At 43.8% G+C, this 19862-nt stretch overlaps 2 protein-coding genes and 1 pseudogene across 4 annotated transcripts in view; all 3 read right to left on the reverse strand.

The window, feature by feature from the left end:
* Nucleotides 1-1269, reverse strand: part of LOC310823885 (uncharacterized protein) — a 33549-nt gene extending 32280 nt beyond the window's left edge. For both annotated transcript variants that reach the window (XM_083696795.1, XM_083696794.1), the window contains exons 1-3: nt 1240-1269; nt 697-824; nt 96-209 (exon numbers count right to left, since the gene is read on the reverse strand). In XM_083696795.1, the coding sequence (XP_083552921.1) occupies nt 96-209; nt 697-773 (191 nt within the window). In that variant the 5' untranslated portion in view covers nt 774-824; nt 1240-1269. The remainder of the gene's footprint in view (nt 1-95; nt 210-696; nt 825-1239) is intronic.
* Nucleotides 1-19862, reverse strand: part of LOC310823692 (glutamate--cysteine ligase regulatory subunit-like) — a 119912-nt pseudogene that overhangs the window by 42863 nt on the left and 57187 nt on the right. The gene's annotated exons all lie outside the window — the stretch shown is intronic.
* The window catches only part of LOC310823935 (uncharacterized protein), a 106626-nt gene that overhangs the window by 41607 nt on the left and 45157 nt on the right, over nt 1-19862 (reverse strand). The gene's annotated exons all lie outside the window — the stretch shown is intronic.

A 19862-nucleotide genomic window follows, 5' to 3' on the forward strand; every position in this document is an offset into this window, starting at 1 on the left:
CACATGTTTAACAGAAGATAATGTATGTCGTGTTCATATGAGTGTGTCTGTGTGTCGTCAGGATATTGACGACTAGGATTAAACCCCAAACTAACCTTTGACCAGAATGAGGAGGTCTTTCTCCGAAGTTTATTAGACGTCCTATAGAGTCGTCACTCTTCATGGACACACACCTAGGTACAGGTGAGGCTGGTCTCTCCTGCTGGACCCTGCATTACAAGGTGGAGTTGTGTTTTTAAATGTGCCATATGAGCTGAGCTTCTAGAGCCAGTTCCACAGGAGGGTGGCATTGTGAAGGACAGAGTGTTAATGAACCTGTCTTTGTTTCATTCAGGGGATCCCCATTACCATGGAGGGTTGGGGTGCACTGGGAGGAGGAGAGTGGGGACAGTGTGGCCAGTCCAAATTAATATATCTGTATAGTAAATAGCTTTTTCAGTGCATCTCTACTAATTTTATGTTCAGTAGCTTTTAGATTTTAAGTGGCCATCTCCCTCCAGGATCCACTCTCCTCCCCCGTGGACACGCCTTCTAGTGAGTGTTGCAACACTGTCTGTTGCTACATAATGCATTGAACTACAGTATATCTACATTCCTGTGTCTAACATTAATCTGGTTATGAATGAAGTATCTATCATCATCATCATCATCATCATCATCTTCATGTTAAATGCCCTCCAGAGACTCTTCTCTTACCCCATGGCTTCAACCTCCCCAGAGAGACTCATTTTAGAGGCAGTGGTCCCCTCCTCTTTCTCCCCAGAGAGACTCATTTTAGAGGCAGTGGTCCCCTCCTCTCTCTCCTCTCCTCAAAGAACCTCCTGCTATAAACCCAATGAACACACGCAGCACGTTAAAGGAGACCAAAGTTCAAAACCAGTGAAGTGAGAAACTACGGTCTGGGGCTCAACAGAGGGAGGAAAGGGACATGAACGCCTGCTGATCTTGTATATACAGTATCTCTCTCTCCTGAAGCCAACAAGGGATACTGACAATGTCTCTCTCTCTCTCTCTCTCTCTCTCTCTCTCTCTCTCTCTCTCTCTCTCTCTCTCTCCACTTACGGGTTGAATAAAATTCAAATTAAATCAAAGATGAAAGTTAACTTTGATTACACAAGCCAATCTTTACATAACAAAACAAAACATACAGGAAACCAACTAATTAACCCTTCATAGAGGAGTGTATTCAACACTCACACAGTCTGTCTGCCAGAAAAACAATGAAAAACATCAACTTACGGTTGTGATCTGTCTCCCACCTCAGTGCTCAGCTCTGCTCTCTGTCTGGCTCCTCACTGATGCAGCTCTCCCCTGGCCATTGTATCACCTGATGATGCACATATGACAGGATGACAGTTATCACACCACTGACAAATGTGAAAAAAACATAAATACACATATTGTTCTTTTTTTGTTCAATGTTCTAGTGTGTCGTCAACACAACATTCAGTCTGAAAGATCTTCAAGGTTGTCAACATGACTTAGAGACAGAAAGGGAGCGTGACCTATCTTGTTAGATTATCTCTAATATAAACGTCTAACTTTTAATCTGCTGTGAATAATTGCCAGCCTCCATTAGATAATGTTGAATAAGAGGGAAGTAAATAATGTAATTCTCTGACAAAATTTGGCCATTAAAATGTCACACACACACACACACACACACACACACACACACACACACACACACACACACACACACACACACACTCACACATGTATGATTTTCATGCTGCAGGAAATAGACTTAAAAGAATGACCAAAGCGAAAATCTGACTTGAAATTGAATGATTCTTTGATTGATGATGTGATGTGGGACTCACTCAACAAGGTCTAGGCAGGGTTTAAGAGTTACGGTTGTCTGCTGGTCCAGGACAAGGTCTAGGCAGGGTTCAACAGTCACAGTTGTCTGCTGGTCCAGGACAAGGTCTAGGCAGGGTTCAACAGTGACGGTTGTCTGCTAGTCCAGGACAAGGTCTAGGCAGGGTTCAACAGTCACGGTTGTCTGCTGGTCCAGGACAAGCCGACAGTACCAACTAGAAGAAGACTGAACTGTAAAAGAATGTAACAATCAATATAAAACAACAGAGGCTTGAATGTTACAAGTACAGGTAATTATCAATACAATTACACAGTTAAATGTGTCTCCCCTCCTCCTCTCTGACCTCTGTCAAAAGATGATACAGTTATTGTAATAATTAAAACTAAAAACACTTGAGGTGACTTCAGGAAATGAGGTGGTAGTTGGTGGTTGGTCCATGGGAGAACAGAAGAGGGAAGTAAACTATACATGTTAACATAAAGCATGATGGCCGACTAGAAGATGTGTTTAGACTAGGATAGAGTCTCTAAGCTCAAGAGCTTGTTAGCAGTGTCTACAGTAGACACAACCATAGACACACTACTCTGCACACGTGACAGTTCTTTGTAACTGACTCGGTCAACGCCTCCCATTTGCTGTACAACGTGTAGTAGAGAGCTGCGTGTGTCGAGGAGGGCCACATCTCTCTCTCCTCTTCCCCCTGTGCCGGGCCGAGCTTCTCCTTTCTATTCTGAGGAGGTGTGTACACCATATAGACTAGGGTAGATTCTCTGATTCTCTGTCAGATAGAGATGTATAATATGTACACATATACAGTACATATCTATATATTTATATAATATAAAAAGAAATGTGAGCTATCCCAGGGAGGAGGTCCAGCACCTAATAGTGTTGCAACGACAACAACCTGGCTCTCAACACCAGGAAGACCAAAAAGCTCATTGTGGACTTCAGGAAGTCAAAAGCTGGCACACACACCCCCATCCTCATCAACAGGACTGAGGTGGAGCGAGTCACCAGCTTCAAGTTTGTGGGTGTCCGCATCTCTGATCTCTCCTGGACCCTCAACACCTCTACCCTCATCAAGAAGGCTCACCAGTGTCTCCTCTTCCTGAGGAGACTAAAGAAGGTCCATATGTCTCATCAGATCCTGGTGAACTTCTACCGCTGCACCATCGAGAGCATCCTCACCAACTGTAATCTAATCTAATGCAGTAAGAATGTACAGTAGACGTCAATCAAAGCTATTTTCCATTGTAAACTGGCAGATGAAGCCAGCTCAGCCTGAATATGGAGGCCAGGTCAGTTTGACTCTGGACCGTAACTGTTAATATCAGATGATACATCATAGTCATAGTACCCTCCCTTCCTGGTTAATAATCAACAACAACATGTACACTTACACAACTTTTACTGCTCAGTATCATAGCTCACACCACACTACACTACACTACACTACACTACACTACACTACACACCACTACACACACAACCATACACTACACTACACTACACTACACTACACACACAACACACCACACTAAAACACTACACACCACACCACACCACACCAAACACAACACTACACACCACAACACACAACACAACGCAACACAACAAACCACACTATACACTTTCTCTGTCTTTTTCTCTCTCTCCCTCTACCTCCCCCCCTCTCTCACTCTCTCCCTACCTCCCTTCCTCTCTCCCTCCCTTTTTATCCCTACCACCCTCTCTCCCTCCTTCACTCACTCTCTCTCTCTCTTTCTCTCCCTCTCTCTCTCTCTCTCTTCCTCCCTTTCTCCCTCCCTACCTCTTCTCCCCATCCAATCTCTCTCTCTCTTTCTCTTTCCCTCTTTCTGTCTTTTTCTCTCTTTCCCTCCCTACCCCCTTCTCTCCTTCTACCTCCCCCCCTCTCTCCCTCTACCTCCCACCCTCTCACCCTCTCTCCCTACCTCCCTTCCTCTCTCCCTCCCTCTTTCTCCCTCCCTCCCTACCTCCCTCTCTCCCTCCTTCACTCGCTCTGTCTCTCTCTTTCTCTCCCTCCCTCTCTCTCTCTCTCTCTCTCTCTCTGTCACAATCTCTCTCTCTCTTTCTTTCACTCCCCTCCCTTTCCTCCCTCCCTCCGTGCCTCTCTCTCCCTCCGTGCTTCTTTCTCCCTCCATGCCTCTCTCTCCCTCCTACCTCTCTCTACTACTCTCCCTCCATCTCTCCCTCCATCCTCTCCCTCCCTCCCCCCCTCTCTCTCCCTCCCTCTCTCCCTCCCTCCCCTTCCTATCTCCCTCCCTCTCTCCCTCCTCTCCCTCCCTCTCTGCCTCCCTCCCTTCTCTCTCTCCCTCTCTCCATCCCTCTATCCCTCCCTCTCTCCCTCCCTCCCTCCTCTCTCTCATTCTCTCCTTCCCTCCCTCCCTCCTTCCTTCCCTCCCTCTCTGCCTCCGTCCCTTCTCTCTCTCCCTCCCTCTATCCCTCCCTCTCTCCCTCCCTACTCTCTCTCATTCTCTCCCTCCCTCCTTCCCTCCCTCCCTCCCTCACTCCCTCAATCCCTCCGTCTGGCACCAACAACTATGCCCATTCAAAGTCACTTAAACCACCTTCAGCAGGTCGTCTTGACCATGTCTACATGCCTAAATGCATTGAGTTGCTGCCATGTGATTGGCTGATTAGATATTTGCGTTAAAGAGCAGTTGAACAGGTGTACCTAATATAGTGGCCGGTGAGTTTATATATATTTTTAATATGGAGGCCAGGTCATTTGTAAATTGGCAGAAGAAGCCAGCTCAGCCTGAATATGGAGGCCAGGTCAGTTTGACTCTGGACCATAACTGTTAATATCATATGATACATCATAGTCATAATACCCTCTCTTCCTGGTTAATAATCAACAACAACATGTACACTTACACAACGTTTACTGCTCAGTATCATAGCTCACACTACACTACACTACACTACACTACACTACACTACACTACACACCACACTACACTACACACCACTACACACACAACACTACACAACACAACACAACACAACATAACACAACACAACACAACACACAATGCAACACAACAAACCACACTATACACTTTCTCTGTCTTTTTCTCTCTTTCTCTCTAACCCCCCCCTTTCTCCCTCTACCTCCCACCCTCTCTCCCTACCTCCCTTCCTCTCTCCCTCCCTCTTTCTCCCTCCCTCCCTACCTCTCCCTCCTTCACTCGCTCTCTCTCTCTCTTTCTCTCTCTCCCTCCCTCCCTCTCTCCCTCCCTACCTCTTCTCCCCATCCAATCTCTTTCTCTCTCTCTCTTTCCCTCTTTCTATCTTTTTCTCTCTCTCCCTCCCTACCCCCCTCTCTCCCTCTACCTCCCCCCCCTCTCTCTCTCTCTCTCTCTCTCTGTCACAATCTCTCTCTCTCTTTCTCTCTCTCTCCCTCCCTCCCTCTCTCCCTCCCTACCTCTTCTCCCCATCCAATCTCTTTCTCACTCTCTCTTTCCCTCTTTCTGTCTTTTTCTCTCTCTCCCTCCCTACCTCCCTCTCTCCCTCCTTCACTCACTCTCTCTCTCTTTCTCTCCCTACCTCTCTCTCTCTATCTCTCTCTCTCTGTCACAATCTCTCTCTCTCTTTCTTTCACTCCCCTCCCTTTCCTCCTCTTGCTCTGGTTAATTATTAACAACAACATGTACACTTACACAACTTTTACTGCTCAGTATCATAGCTCACACTACACAACACTACACTGCACAACACACACAACACTACGCACCACAACACTACAAACCACACTACAGAACACACAACAACACACCACACCACACCACACCACAACACTACACAGAACACAACACAACACAACACAACACCACAAGTACACTTTTCCAGCAGAGCACACTCTTCCTGGTTAATGATCAACAAGAACCATAAACAGTTATATGATTTTTACTGCTCAGGATCACAGTTCACACAACACAACACTCATAGTGAACATTTCCGTCACAGTTCAATCTTGTTAAATATGATGATTCATCAACAAGAGAGTTTCTCACGTTTCTCTTCTTCTGGCTTGGTTGTGGACACACGTTGGAGCTCATCCCTTAGCTGTTACACAGGAGAGTGTCCCTGCTCCGTGATTCCCAGTCACCCCTTAGAGACTTGGTACTCGACTCCTTAGTCTCCAACAGCAGCCATCGTCTCCAGAGTAAAGAGAAAACAGAGCTTTGCTGCCTAACTGATCATTCTGGTCCTTTTAGATTGGTCGTCTGCAGTTCTCCACTCTGTCTGTCAGTCAGGACTAAAGACAGTCTGATGGCTGCTGTCTGACTGAGAGGTTAGTCTGAGACTGAACTTCTCTACTGATGACAGACACGGAGGACAGATCAGGTGAGTTACCTGTCAATGTGTGACCATGGGAGGGGTGGGGCAAGATATTTCTTATCCAATGAAATGATCGTGTGTGTGAATAATTCTGAGGAGGTGTCAGGTTGCAGAAGGCAGGGAAACTGGCAGTCACTCAATTCTGTCATGTGATCAAGACGTAGCCTCACCCACCCACAGTTCTACTTCCTTATGACCCATCATGTAGCTTGGAGCACCAAGGGATCAGATCATAAAGTGGAAAAAAGGAAAACAAAGAAGCTTGAAAATACAATTTGATCAGTTTGATTTGTAGTTCTAGTTTTATCTGCAGTCCTGGTTTCATAGTTTTATCTGTAGTCCTACTTGTATCTGTAGTCCTAGTTTCATCTGTAGTCCTAGTTTTATAGTTTTATCTGTAGTCCTAGTTTGATCTGTAGTCTTAGTTTTATAGTTTTATCTGTAGTCTTAGTTAGATCGGTAGTCCTAGTTTTATCGTTTTATCTGTAGTCCTACTTGTATCTGTAGTCCTAGTTTTATAGTTTTATCTGTAGTCCTAGTTTGATCTGTAGTCCTAGTATTATAGTTTGATCTGTAGTCCTAGTTTTATCTGAAGTCCTAGTTTCATAGTTTTATCTGTAGGCCTAGTTTTAACTGTAGTCCTAGTTTTATCTGTAGTCTTAGTTTGATTCGTAATCCTAGTTGTATAGTTTGATCTGTAGTCCTACTTTGATCTGTAGTCCTGGTTGTATAGTTTGATCTGTAGTCCTAGTTGTATAGTTTGATCTGTAGTCCTAGTTTGATCTGTAGTCCTAATTGTATAGTTTGATCTGTAATCCTAGTATTCTGGGTATGTTTGTCTCTGGCAGGGACTGGAGAGTTTGTCAGGGTCATGAGAAAATTATTAAATTTGCTGAGTTGGTCATGACATCCTAATCCACACAGTGTGGAATTGATTCCGATTCAAATCAGAGACTCTATAAAAACAAAGATATTTATTCCAAAATTACTTGAACTCAATTCAACTTATTGAGTGAATTGTTGATGACATTTTTGCATTCCAGCTCATTTTAAGAGAGTCATAGCAAAGGATCTGAATACTTCTGTACATAAAGGATTTCTGTATTTAAAATGCAATAAATTTACTGAAATTTCAAAAAAGTGTTTTTGCTTCGTGTTACGGCCGCAGCCGATACCCGCCCGTATGTCTCTTGTTATGCTGTCAAGCAGGCTGCACGCTACAAATTCCGAGGCTCCGCCCACTCCGTCGACATCGCCAGCGCGGATCCGGATTGGATGCATCGCAACCAGCGGACCTATCGGGTCCCAGCGCGAGCCGGATAAAAAGCCGGGCCAGCTTGTCAGTCGGCGGGCTGTGTATGTTTGACCAGTACCCGTGAGAGACTTGTGTAGAACACTTGACTTTGTAGAAACTCGTTAGAAAGATAGACTTTGTAGAAACTTGTGATACTGTGCTTAGCGCAATCGTTTATTAGTTTATGGTTACCGAAAATTGGGCCAAGTATAGTTTTGTTGCACTGATTTTGCACCACACTCAGTGGATTCCTTTGTTTAGACTCTCCAGGAGTAGAGGTGGCTGTTCTGCACTGTATTTAAGTTTTGTCCACTGCTTTAGGCCAGTGAGGTTTTGTTTTCGCTTTGGTTTTGATTAGATGATAAAAGTTTAGGTTTTGCTCACCGTTTATGAGCTTGCTTTTGGTTATATTTGTTTATTTGAGTTGAACAGCCCCTGTAGGTCCTTTTCTTCTATTGTTGTAGCCACTGAATCTGTATGACCCTTGTTACCCTTAAGACAATTTAAGTTCCTTGTTAATAAAATAACTATAATTTACCAATTCCACCTGCTTATATGTTGCTTCCCTTTCCCCTAGCGAGCCGGGTTGTAACACTTTGTCATTCTGGTTAATTGTGTGTGGATTGATGGCAAATTCTTTTAATTTAATTCATTTTAAATTGAGTTAAAAACACAACAAAATGTAGAGAAAGTGAAGGGGTCTGAATACTTTCTGAAGGCGCTGTTGATGGAAAGATTGACTGTGCATATATATATATATACAGTATATATATATATACAGTGGGGTAAATAATTATTTGATCCCCTGCTGATTTCTTAGTTTGCCCGATTACAAAGAAATGAGCTGTCTATAATTTTTATGGTACTTTTATTTTAACAAATAGAGACAGAATATCAACAAAGAAGTCCATAAAAAACACATTATATAAAGTTATAAATTAATTTGCATTTGATCGAAAGAAATAAGTATTTGATCCCCTACAAACCAGCAAGAATTCTTCTCATACAGACCGGTTATATGCCCATGAGGCACACAGATTAGTCCTGTCACTTTAGGAAAAGTACTCCTAATCTCTGCTTGTTATGGGTATAAAAGACACCTGTCAATAGAATCAATCTCTTCCATTCCAACCTCTCCACCACCATGAGCAAGACCAAAGAACATTCAAAGGACATCAGGGTAAGAGTTGTAGACCTGCACAAGGCTGGAATGGGCTACAAGACCATCAGCAAGAAGCTTGGTGAGAAGGAGACAACTGTTGGTGCAATTATTAGAAAATGGAAAAAATATAAAATAACCATCAATCGCCTTCGGCCTGGAGCTCCACGCAAGATCTTGCCTCGTGGGGTAAGGATGATCATGAGGAGGGTGAGGGATCAGCCCAGAACTACACGGGAGGAGCTTGGTAATGATCTCAAGGCAGCTGGGACCACAGTCACCAAGAAAACCATTGGTAACACACTACACCGTAACGGATTGAAATCCTGCAGTGCCCGCAAAGTCCCCCTGCTCAAGAAGGCACATGTACAGGCCCATCTGAAGTTTGCCAATGAAGACTTAAATGATTCAGAGAAGGCTTGGGAGAAGATAATGTGGTCAGATGAGACCAAAATTGAACTCTTTGGCATAAATTCGACTCGTCGTGTTTGGAGGGAGAGAAATGCTGAATGCTACAATCCCAAGAACACCATCCCCACTGTCAAACACGGAGGTGGAAACATTATGCTTTGGGGTTGTTTCTCTGCTAAGGGTACAGGACGACTTCACTGCATTGACGGGCCAATGGACGGGGCCATGTACCGTAAGATCTTGGACGAGAACCTCCTTCCCTCAGCCAGAGCACTGAGGATGGGTCGTGGATGGGTCTTCCAGCATGACAATGAACCAAAACATATGGCCAAGGCAACAAAGGAGTGGCTCAAGAAGAAGCACACCAAGGTCATGGAGTGGCCTAGCTAGTCTCCAGACCTTAATCCTATAGAAAATTTGCGGAGGGAGCTGAAGCTTCGGGTTGCCAAGCAAAAGCCTTGAAACCTTCAGGATTTGGAGAGGATCTGTAAAGAGGAGTGGACCAAAATCCCTCCTGAGATGTGTGCAAACCTGGTGACCAACTATAAGAAACGTCTGACTTCTGTGCTTTCCACCAAGGGTTTCTCCACCAAGTACTAAGTCATGTTTTGCTTCGGGATCAAATGCAAATGAATTTATAACTTTATATAATGTGTTTTTTATGGACTTCTTTGTTGATATTCTGTCTCTATTTGTTAAAATAAAAGTACCATATGAATTATAGACCACTTATTTCTTTGTAATCGGGCAAACTAACAAAATCAGCAGGGGATCAAATAATTATTTCCCTCACTATATCTATAATATGTATAATATAAAAAAAAAAAAAGATTATTTTTGTGATCTATCCCTTTAATGCAGTAAGAATGTACAATAGACGTCAATCAAATCTATTTTCCATTTTAAACTCACAAATAAAGCCAGCCTGAATATGGAGGCCAGGTCAGTTTGACTCTGGACCGTAACTGTTAATATCATCTGATACATCATAGTCATAGTACCCTCCTTTCCTGGTTAATAATCAACAACAACATGTACACTTACACAACTTTTACTGCTCAGTATCATAGCTCACACCACACTACACTACACTACACAACACTACACTACACACACAACACTACACTACACTACACAACACACCACACACAACACTACACTACACTACACAACACTACACTACACTACACTACACTACACACCACTACACACACAACACTACACTACACACACAACACACCACACTAAAACACTATACACCACAGCACACCACACCAAACACAACACTACACACCACACAACACAACACAACACACAACACAATGCAACACAACAAACCACACTATACACTTTCTCTGTCTTTTTCTCTCTCTCCCTCTACCTCCCCCCTCTCTTCCTCTACCTCCCACCCTCTCTCCCTACCTCCCTTCCTCTCTCCCTCCCTCTTTCCCTCTCCCTCCCTACCTCCCTCTCTCCCTCCTTCACTCGCTCTCTCTCTTTCTCTCTCTCTCCCTCCCTCCCTCTCTCTCTCCCTACCTCTTCTCCCCATCCAATCTCGTTCTCTCTCTCTCTCTTTCCGTCTTTCTGTCTTTTTCTCTCTCTCCCTCCCTACCCCCTCTCTCCCTCTACCTTCCCCCCTCTCTCCCTCTCTCCCTAACTCCCCTCCTCTCTCCCTCCCTTTTATTCTCTCCCTCCCTCTCTCCCTCCTTCACTTGCTCTCTCTCTCTTTCTCTCCCTCCCTCTCTCTCTATCTCTCTCTCTCTCTGTCACAATCTCTCTCTCTCTTTCTTTCACTCCCCTCCCTTTCCTCCTCTTGCTCTGGTTAATTATTAACAACAACATGTACACTTACACAACTTTTACTGCTCAGTATCATAGCTCACACCACACAACACTACACTACACAACACTACACTACACACACAACACTACACTACACTACACAACACACCACAACACAATACTACACTACACACCACTACACACCACACCACATCAACACAACACACTAAAACACTACACAACACACACAACACTACGCACCACAACACTACAAACCACACTACAGAACACACAACAACACAACACACCACACCACACAACAACACTACACAGAACACAACACAACACCACAAGTACACTTTTCCAGCAGAGCACACTCTCCCTGGTTAATGATCAACAAGAACCATAAACAGTCATATGATTTTAACTGCTCAGGATTACAGTTCACACAACACAACACTCACAGTGAACATTTCCATCACAGTTCAATCTTGTTAAATATGACGAATCATCAACAAGAGAGTTTCTCACGTTTCTCTTCTTCTGGCTTGGTTGTGGACACACGTTGGAGCTCATCCCTTAGCTGTTACACAGGAGAGTGTCCCTGCTCCGTGATTCCCAGTCACCCCTTAGAGACTTGGTACTCGACTCCTTAGTCTCCAACAGCAGCCATCGTCTCCAGAGTAAAGAGAAAACAGAGCTTTGCTGCCTAACTGATCATTCTGCTCCTTTTAGATTGGTCGTCTGCAGTTCTCCACTCTGTCTGTCAGTCAGGACTAAAGACAGTCTGATGGCTGCTGTCTGACTGAGAGGTTAGTCTGAGACTGAACTTCTCTACTGATGACAGACACGGAGGACAGATCAGGTGAGTTACCTGTCAATGTGTGACCATGGGATGGGTGGGGCAAGATATTTCTTATCCAATGAAATGATCGTGTGTGTGAATAATTCTGAGGAGGTGTCAGGTGGCAGAAGGCAGGGAAACTGGCAGTCACTCAATTCTGTCATGTGATCAAGACGTAGCCTCACCCACCCACAGTTCTACTTCCTTATCACCCATCATGTAGCTTGGAGCACCAAGGGATCAGATCATAAAGTGGAAAAAAGGAAAACTATGGTGATTAACTAAAGAAGCTTGAAAATACAATTTGATCAGTTTGATTTGTAGTTCTAGTGTTATAGTTTTATCTGCAGTCCTGGTATTATAGTTTATCTGTAGTCCTACTTGTATCTGTAGTCCTAGTATTTTAGTTTGATCTCTTGTCCTAGTTTGATCTCTTGTCCTAGTTGTATAGATTGATCTGTAGTCCTAGTTTGATCTGTAGTCCTAGTTTGATCTGTAGTCCTAGTTTGATCTGTAGTCCTAATATTATAGTTTGATCTGTAGTCCTAGTTTGATCTGTAGTCCTAGTTGTATAGTTTGATCTGTAGTCCTAGTTTGATCTGTAGTCCTAGTTGTATAGTTTGATCTGTAGTCCTAGTATTCAGGGTATGTTTGTCTCTGGCAAGGGCTGGGGAGTTTGTCAGGGTCAAGAGAAAATTATGAAATTTGCTGAGTTGGTCGTGACATCCTAATCCACACAGTGTGGAATTGAATCCGATGCAAATCAGAGACTATAAAAACAAAGATATTATTTCCAAAATGACTTGATCTCAATTCAACTTATTGAGTGAATTGTTGATTTTTGCATTTTAGCTCATTTTAAGAGTGTCATAGCAAAGGGTCTGAATACTTCTGTACATGAAGGATTTCTGTATTTAAATTTGAATACATTTACTGAAATTTCCAAAAAACTTGTTTTTGCTTTGTCATTCTGTGGTATTGTGTGTGGATTGATGGCAAATTCTTTTAATTTAATTCATTTTAAATTGAGTCAAAAACACAACAAAATGTGGAGAAAGTAAAGGGGTCTGAATACTTTCCGAAGGGACTGTTGATCGAAAGATTGACTTTTGGAAATGAGGTGGTAGTTGTGGTTGGTCCATGGGAGAATAGAAGAGGGAAATAAACTATACATGTTAACATAAAGCATGATGGCCGACAGTACCAACTAGAAGAAGACTGAACTGTAAAGGAATGTAACAATCAATATAAAACAACAGAGGCTTGAATGTTGCAAGTACAGGAAATTATCAATACAATTACACAGTTAAATGTGTCTCCCCTCATCCTCTCTGACCTCTGTCAGAAGATGATACAGTTATTGTAATAATTAAAACTAAAAACACTTGAGGTGACTTTAGGAAATGAGGTGGTAGTTGTGGTTGGTCCATGGGAGAACAGAAGAGGGAAGTAAACTATACATGTTAACATAAAGCATGATGGCCGACTAGAAGATGTGTTTCGACTAGGATAGAGTCTCTAAGTTCAATAGCTTGTTAGCAGTGTCAACAGTAGAAACAACCATAGACACACTACTCTGCACACGTGACAGTTCTTTGTAACTGACTCGGTCAACGCCTCCCATTTGCTGTACAACGTGTAGTAGAGAGCTGCGTGTGTCGAGGAGGACCACATCTCTCTCTCCTCTTCCCCCTGTGCCGGGCCGAGCTTCTCTTTTCTACTCTGAGGAGGTGTGTACACCATATAGACTAGGGTAGATTCTCTGATTCTCTGTCAGATAGAGATATATAATATGTACACACATATTGTAGGTGTCCACATCTCTGGATCTCTCCTGGACCCTCAACACCTCTACCCTGATCAAGAATGGTCACCAGCGTCTCTTCTTCCTGAGGAGACTAAAGAAGGTCCATCTGTCTCCTCAGATCCTCTACCGCTGCACCATCGAGAGCATCCTCACCAACTGTATCACAGTATGGTATGGCAACTGCTCTGCATCTGACCGGAAAGCACTGCAGAGGGTGGTGAAAACTGCCGAACGCATCACTGGTTCCTCACTCCCCTCCATTGAGGCTGTCCAGCATCGTCAAGGACAGTTCTCACCCCAACCACAGACTGTTCACCCCACTCCCCTCCGGGAGGCGCTACAAGTCTCTCCGTACCCGAACCAGCAGGTTCAGAGGAAGCTTCTTCCCTGCGGCTGTCACCCTACTGAACCCAAACTCTGCACCTAGGTGACAACCTACCAACTAACCCCTACACCCCCCCACCCCCTGGACAATTGTACTACTCTTACCCTATAGTATTCCTATAAACTGTACATACTGTATCTTCACTTATATACACTGCTCTTATACTATATATTACTGCTCTTCTGTACATATCTGTCTATACTGTTCATAATGCAAATATCCTTATTTTTTACTAATCTTATAATGCTACTGTTAATACACTGCACATATCTGTACATACTGTACATATCTGTTTTTACTGTTCATACTGCATTCCATATTTATTCTGCTTTTTTACTCTGCTTATAATGTTACTGTTAATACATATACTGCTTATACTGCACTACTTATACTGCTTATCTACTGCTTATACTGTTCATACTGCATTCCATATTTATTCTGCTTTTTTACTCTGCTTATAATGTTACTGTTAATACATATACTGCTTATACTGCACTACTTATACTGCTCATATACTGCTTATACTGCACTACCTGTATATATTGTTCACATTGCACTTTTCTACTTTTTTTGCATTTCTGGTTAGACGCTAACTGCATTTTGTTGTCTCTGTACTTGTACTCTGCACAATGACAATAAAGTTGAATCTAATCTAATCTAAACTAACCTAATCTAATCTAATGCAGTAAGAATGTCCAGTAGACGTCAATCAAAGCTATTTTCCATTGTAAACTGGCAGATGAAGCCAGCTCAGCCTGAATATGGAGGCCAGGTCAGTTTGACTCTGGACCATAACTGTTAATATCAGATGATACATCATAGTCATAGTACCCTCTCTTCCTGGTTAATTATCAACAACAACATGTACACTTACACAACTTTTACTGGTCACTATCAAAGCTCACACTACACTACACTACACTACACTACACTACACTACACTACACAACACTACACTACACTACACTACACACTAAAACACTACACTACACTACACTACACTACACACACTACACTACACTACACTACACTACACAACACTACACTACACTACACAACACTACACTACACAACACTACACACTAAAACACTACACTACACTACACTACACAACACACAACACTACACTAGACTCTTTACACAAGCTCAAACATGATAGACACTCTCTTTCCCTCTGTACCTCTTTCTCCCTCCCTCCTCTCTCCATTCCATCTCTCTTCCTCCTCCCTACCTCTCTACTACTCTCCCTCCCTCTCTCCCTCCATCCTCTCCCTCCCTCCCCCCCTCTCTCTCCCTCCCTCTCTCCCTCCATCCTCTCCCTCCCTCCCCTTCCTATCTCCCTCCTTCTCTCCATCCTCTCCCTCCGTCTCTACCTCCCACCCTTCTCTCTCTCCCTCCCTCCTTCCCTCCCTCACTCTCTCTATCCCTCCGTCTGGTACCAACAACTATGCCACATTCAAAGTCACTTAAACCACCTTCAGCAGGTCGTCTTGACCATGTCTACATGCCTAAATGCATTGAGTTGCTGCTATGTGATTGGCTGATTAGATATTTGCGTTAAAGAGCAGTTGAACAGGTGTACCTAATAAAGTGGCTTGTGAGTGGATATATATATATATATATATATATATATATAATTTGTATAATATAAAAAAATAAAAAAAATATTATTTTTGTGATCTATCCCTTTAATGCAGTAAGAATGTACAATAGACGTCAATCAAAGCTATTTTCCATTTTAAACTCACGAATAAAGCCAGCCTGAATATGGAGGCCAGGTCAGTTTGACTCTGGACCATAACTGTTAATATCAGATGATACATCATAGTCATAGTACCCTCCCTTCCTGGTTAATGATCAACAACAACATGTACACTTACATAACTTTTACTGCTCAGTATCATAGCTCACACCACACTACACTACACAACACTACACAACATACCACACAACACTACACTACACTACACAACACACCACAACATATGGTAAATTTAAAGACAATATAAGGGTTTGTAATGGAATGGAAGAGGTCACAAGAAAACAGATGGTCCTAGAACATTTGGAGAATGCAGTCAAGAGGGGTGAGGTCAGATTGAGGGGTTTGCTATAGGTGAAGAAAACAAAGGATCAAAGCTGGAGAAACCAGGATAGAGTAATTAAAAGTTAGGGTAATTAAGTAATAAACAAAGGTATAAACAGCCAGAACAAAAGGCTTTTTGAAATCAGCCTGGGCGTCAGCAAGGTCTGACCAGACTAACTGTTGCCAGCCAGGTAGGTGGCGCACACCTTGATGACGAAATATAGATCTTGAATGTTATTGGTGCATGTAGACAGGAATCAGAAATAGGTTGAATAGAAGGTGTTAACCTGTGTGAAGTCTATGAAGGCAGGTGACTGAAGAGATAACGGGGTCAACTTTGCAAACCTGAACGGCTAAATATTCTCTGTGAATAAAGTCTTTGAATGAATCAACAGCTCTGGTTAACGGTATTTTATTTCAAAGTATTATAAATTAAATTCTAACCCTACCCCTAACCCAAACACACCACACAACACACCACACCACACTAAAACACTACACAACACACACACCACACCACACCACACCACACACATACCACACCACACCACACACTACACACCACACAACACACACACCACAACAAAACACACCACAACACCACACAACACCACACAACACACACACATCACAACAGAACACACCACAACACAACACAACACAACACACACATACCACACCACACCACACACTACACACCACACAACACACACACCACAACAAAACACACCACAACACCACACAACACCACACAACACACACACATCACAACAGAACACACCACAACACAACACAACACAACACACCACAACACAACACCACAAGTACACTTTTCTAGCAGAGCACACTCTTCCTGGTTAATGATCAACAAGAACCATAAACAGTTGTATGATTTTTACTGTTCAGGATCACAGTTCACACAACACAACACTCACAGTGAACATTTCCATCACAGTTCAATCTTGTTAAATATGATGATTCATCAACAAGAGAGATTCTCACATTTCTCTTCTTCTGGCATGGTTGTGGACACACGATGATATGAAACACTTGGGTATTATTTTGTATGGAAGTGACTTCAAATTGAGAAAGAAAAAATGTATGTAAATATGGAGAAAATACCCCTGGTCCTCAAAGGGTTAACCTGCAAAGTGAGGCCTTCTCTTTTCCCCCCATCAGAACAATGTGGGACCTGTCCATGTTTACAACCCTTGACTGATACATGTCTGTCTCTCTCTCTCTCTCTCTCCCTCTCCCTCCTTCTCTCCCTCCCTACCTCTTCTCCCCATCCAATCCCTCTTTCTCTGTCTTTTTCTCTCTCTCCCTCTACCTCCCACCCTCTCTCCCTACCTTCCTTCCTCTGTCCCTCCCTCTTTCTCCCTCCCTCCCTCTCTCCCTTTTTCTCTCTCTTTCTCTCTCCCTCCCGCTCTCCCTCCCTCTTTCTCTCTCTTTCTCTCTCCCTCCCTACCTCTTCTCCCCATCCAATCTCTCTCTCTCTCTCTCTCTCTTTCCCTCTTTCTGTCTTTTTCTCTCTCTCTCCCTACCCCCCTCTCTCCCTCTACCTCTCACCCTCTCTCCCTACCTCCCTCCCTTCCTCTCTCCCTCCATCTTTCTCCCTCCCTCCTTCTCTCCCTCCCTACCTCCCTCTCCCCCTCCTTCACTCGCTCTCTCTCTCTCTCTTTCTCTCCCTCTCTCTCTTTCTCTCTGTCACAATCTCTCTCTCTCTCTTTCTTTCACTCCCCTCCCTTTCCTCCCTTCCTCCCTCCCTCCTCTTGCTCTCCCTCCGTGCCTCTCTCTCCATCTGTACCTCTCTCTCCCTCCCTCCTCTCTCCATCCCATCTCTCTTTCTCCCTCCCTATCTCTCTCTCCATCTCTCCCTCCCTCTATCCCTCCTTCTCTCCCTTTTTCTCTCTCTTTCTCTCTCCCTCCCGCTCTCCCTCCCTACCTTCCTTCCTCTGTCCCTCCCTCTTTCTCCCTCCCTCCCTCTCTCCCTTTTTCTCTCTCTTTCTCTCTCCCTCCCGCTCTCCCTCCCTCTCTCCCTCCCTCCCTCTCTCCCTTTTTCTCTCTCTTTCTCTCTCCCTCCCTCTCTCCCTCCCTACCTCTTCTCCCCATCCAATCTCTCTCTCTCTCTCTTTCCCTCTTTCTGTCTTTTTCTCTCTCTCTCTCCCTACCCCCCTCTCTCCCTCTACCTCCCCCCCTTTCTCCCTCTACCTCTCACCCTCTCTCCCTACCTCCCTCCCTTCCTCTCTCCCTCCATCTTTCTCCCTCCCTCCTTCTCTCCCTCCCTACCTCCCTCTCCCCCTCCTTCACTCGCTCTCTCTCTCTCTCTTTCTCTCCCTCTCTCTTTCTCTCTGTCACAATCTCTCTCTCTCTTTCTTTCACTCCCCTCCCTTTCCTCCCTTCCTCTCTCCCTCCCTCCTCTCTCCATCCCATCTCTCTTTCTCCCTCCCTATCTCTCTCTCCATCTCTCCCTCCCTCTATCCCTCCTTCTCTCTCTCCCTCCCTCCCTCCCTCTATACCTCCCTCTCTGCCTCCCTCCCTCCTCTCTCTCATTCTCTCCCTCCCTCCCTCCCTCACTCCTTCCCTCACTCCCTCTATCCCTCCGTCTGGCACCAACAACTATGCCACGTTCATAGTCACTTAAATCACCTTTCTTCCCCATTCTGATGCTCAGTTTGAACTTCAGCAGGTTGTCTTGACCATGTCTACATGCCTAAATGCATTGAGTTGCTGCCATGTGATTGGCTGATTAGATATTTGTGTTAAAGAGCGGTTGAACCTAATAAAGTGTATAATGGATAATATTACAATTTTTTTTTTTTTTTGTGATCTATCACTTTAATGCAGTAAGAATGTACAGTAGACGTCAATCAAAGCAATTTTCCATTTTAAACTGGCAGATGAAGCCAGGTCAGCCTGAATATGGAGGCCATGTCAGTTTGACTCTGGACCGTAACTGTTAATATCATCTGATACATCATAGTCATAGTACCCTCTCTTCCTGGTTAATAATCAACAACATGTACACTTACACAACTTTTACTGCTCAGTATCATAGCTCACACCACACTACAATACACACACAACACTACACTACACTACACACCACTACACTACACTACACACCACTACACTACACTACACTACACACAACACTACACTACACACAACACTACACTACACTACACACAACACTACACTACACTACACACCACTACACACACAACACTACACTACACTACACTACACAACACAACACCACACAACACACAGCACTACACTGCACACCACTACACACACAACACTACACACACAACACTACACTACACACCACACCACAACACTACACACCACACAACACAACACAACACAACACAACACAACACTACAAACCACACTACAGAACACACAACAACACAACACAACACACCACACCAAACACAACACTACACAACACAACACTACACTACACACCAAACAACACAACACAACACAACACAACACAACACAACACAACACAACACCACAAGTACACTTTTCTAGCAGAGCACACTCTCCCTGGTTAATGATCAACAAGAACCATAAACAGTCATATGATTTTAACTGCTCAGGATTACAGTTTATACAACACAACACTCACAGTGAACATTTCCATCACAGTTCAATCTTGTTAAATATGACGAATCATCAACAAGAGAGTTTCTCACGTTTCTCTTGTTCTGGCTTGGTTGTGGACACACGTTGGAGCTCATCCCTTAGCTGTTACACAGGAGAGTGTCCCTGCTCCGTGATTCCCAGTCACCCCTTAGAGACTTGGTACTCGACTCCTTAGTCTCCAACAGCAGCCATCGTCTCCAGAGTAAAGAGAAAACAGAGCTTTGCTGCCTAACTGATCATTCTGGTCCTT

Source organism: Argentina silus (assembly GCF_951799395.1).
Source record: "Argentina silus genome assembly, chromosome: Y".
Lineage (NCBI taxonomy): Eukaryota > Metazoa > Chordata > Actinopteri > Argentiniformes > Argentinidae > Argentina > Argentina silus.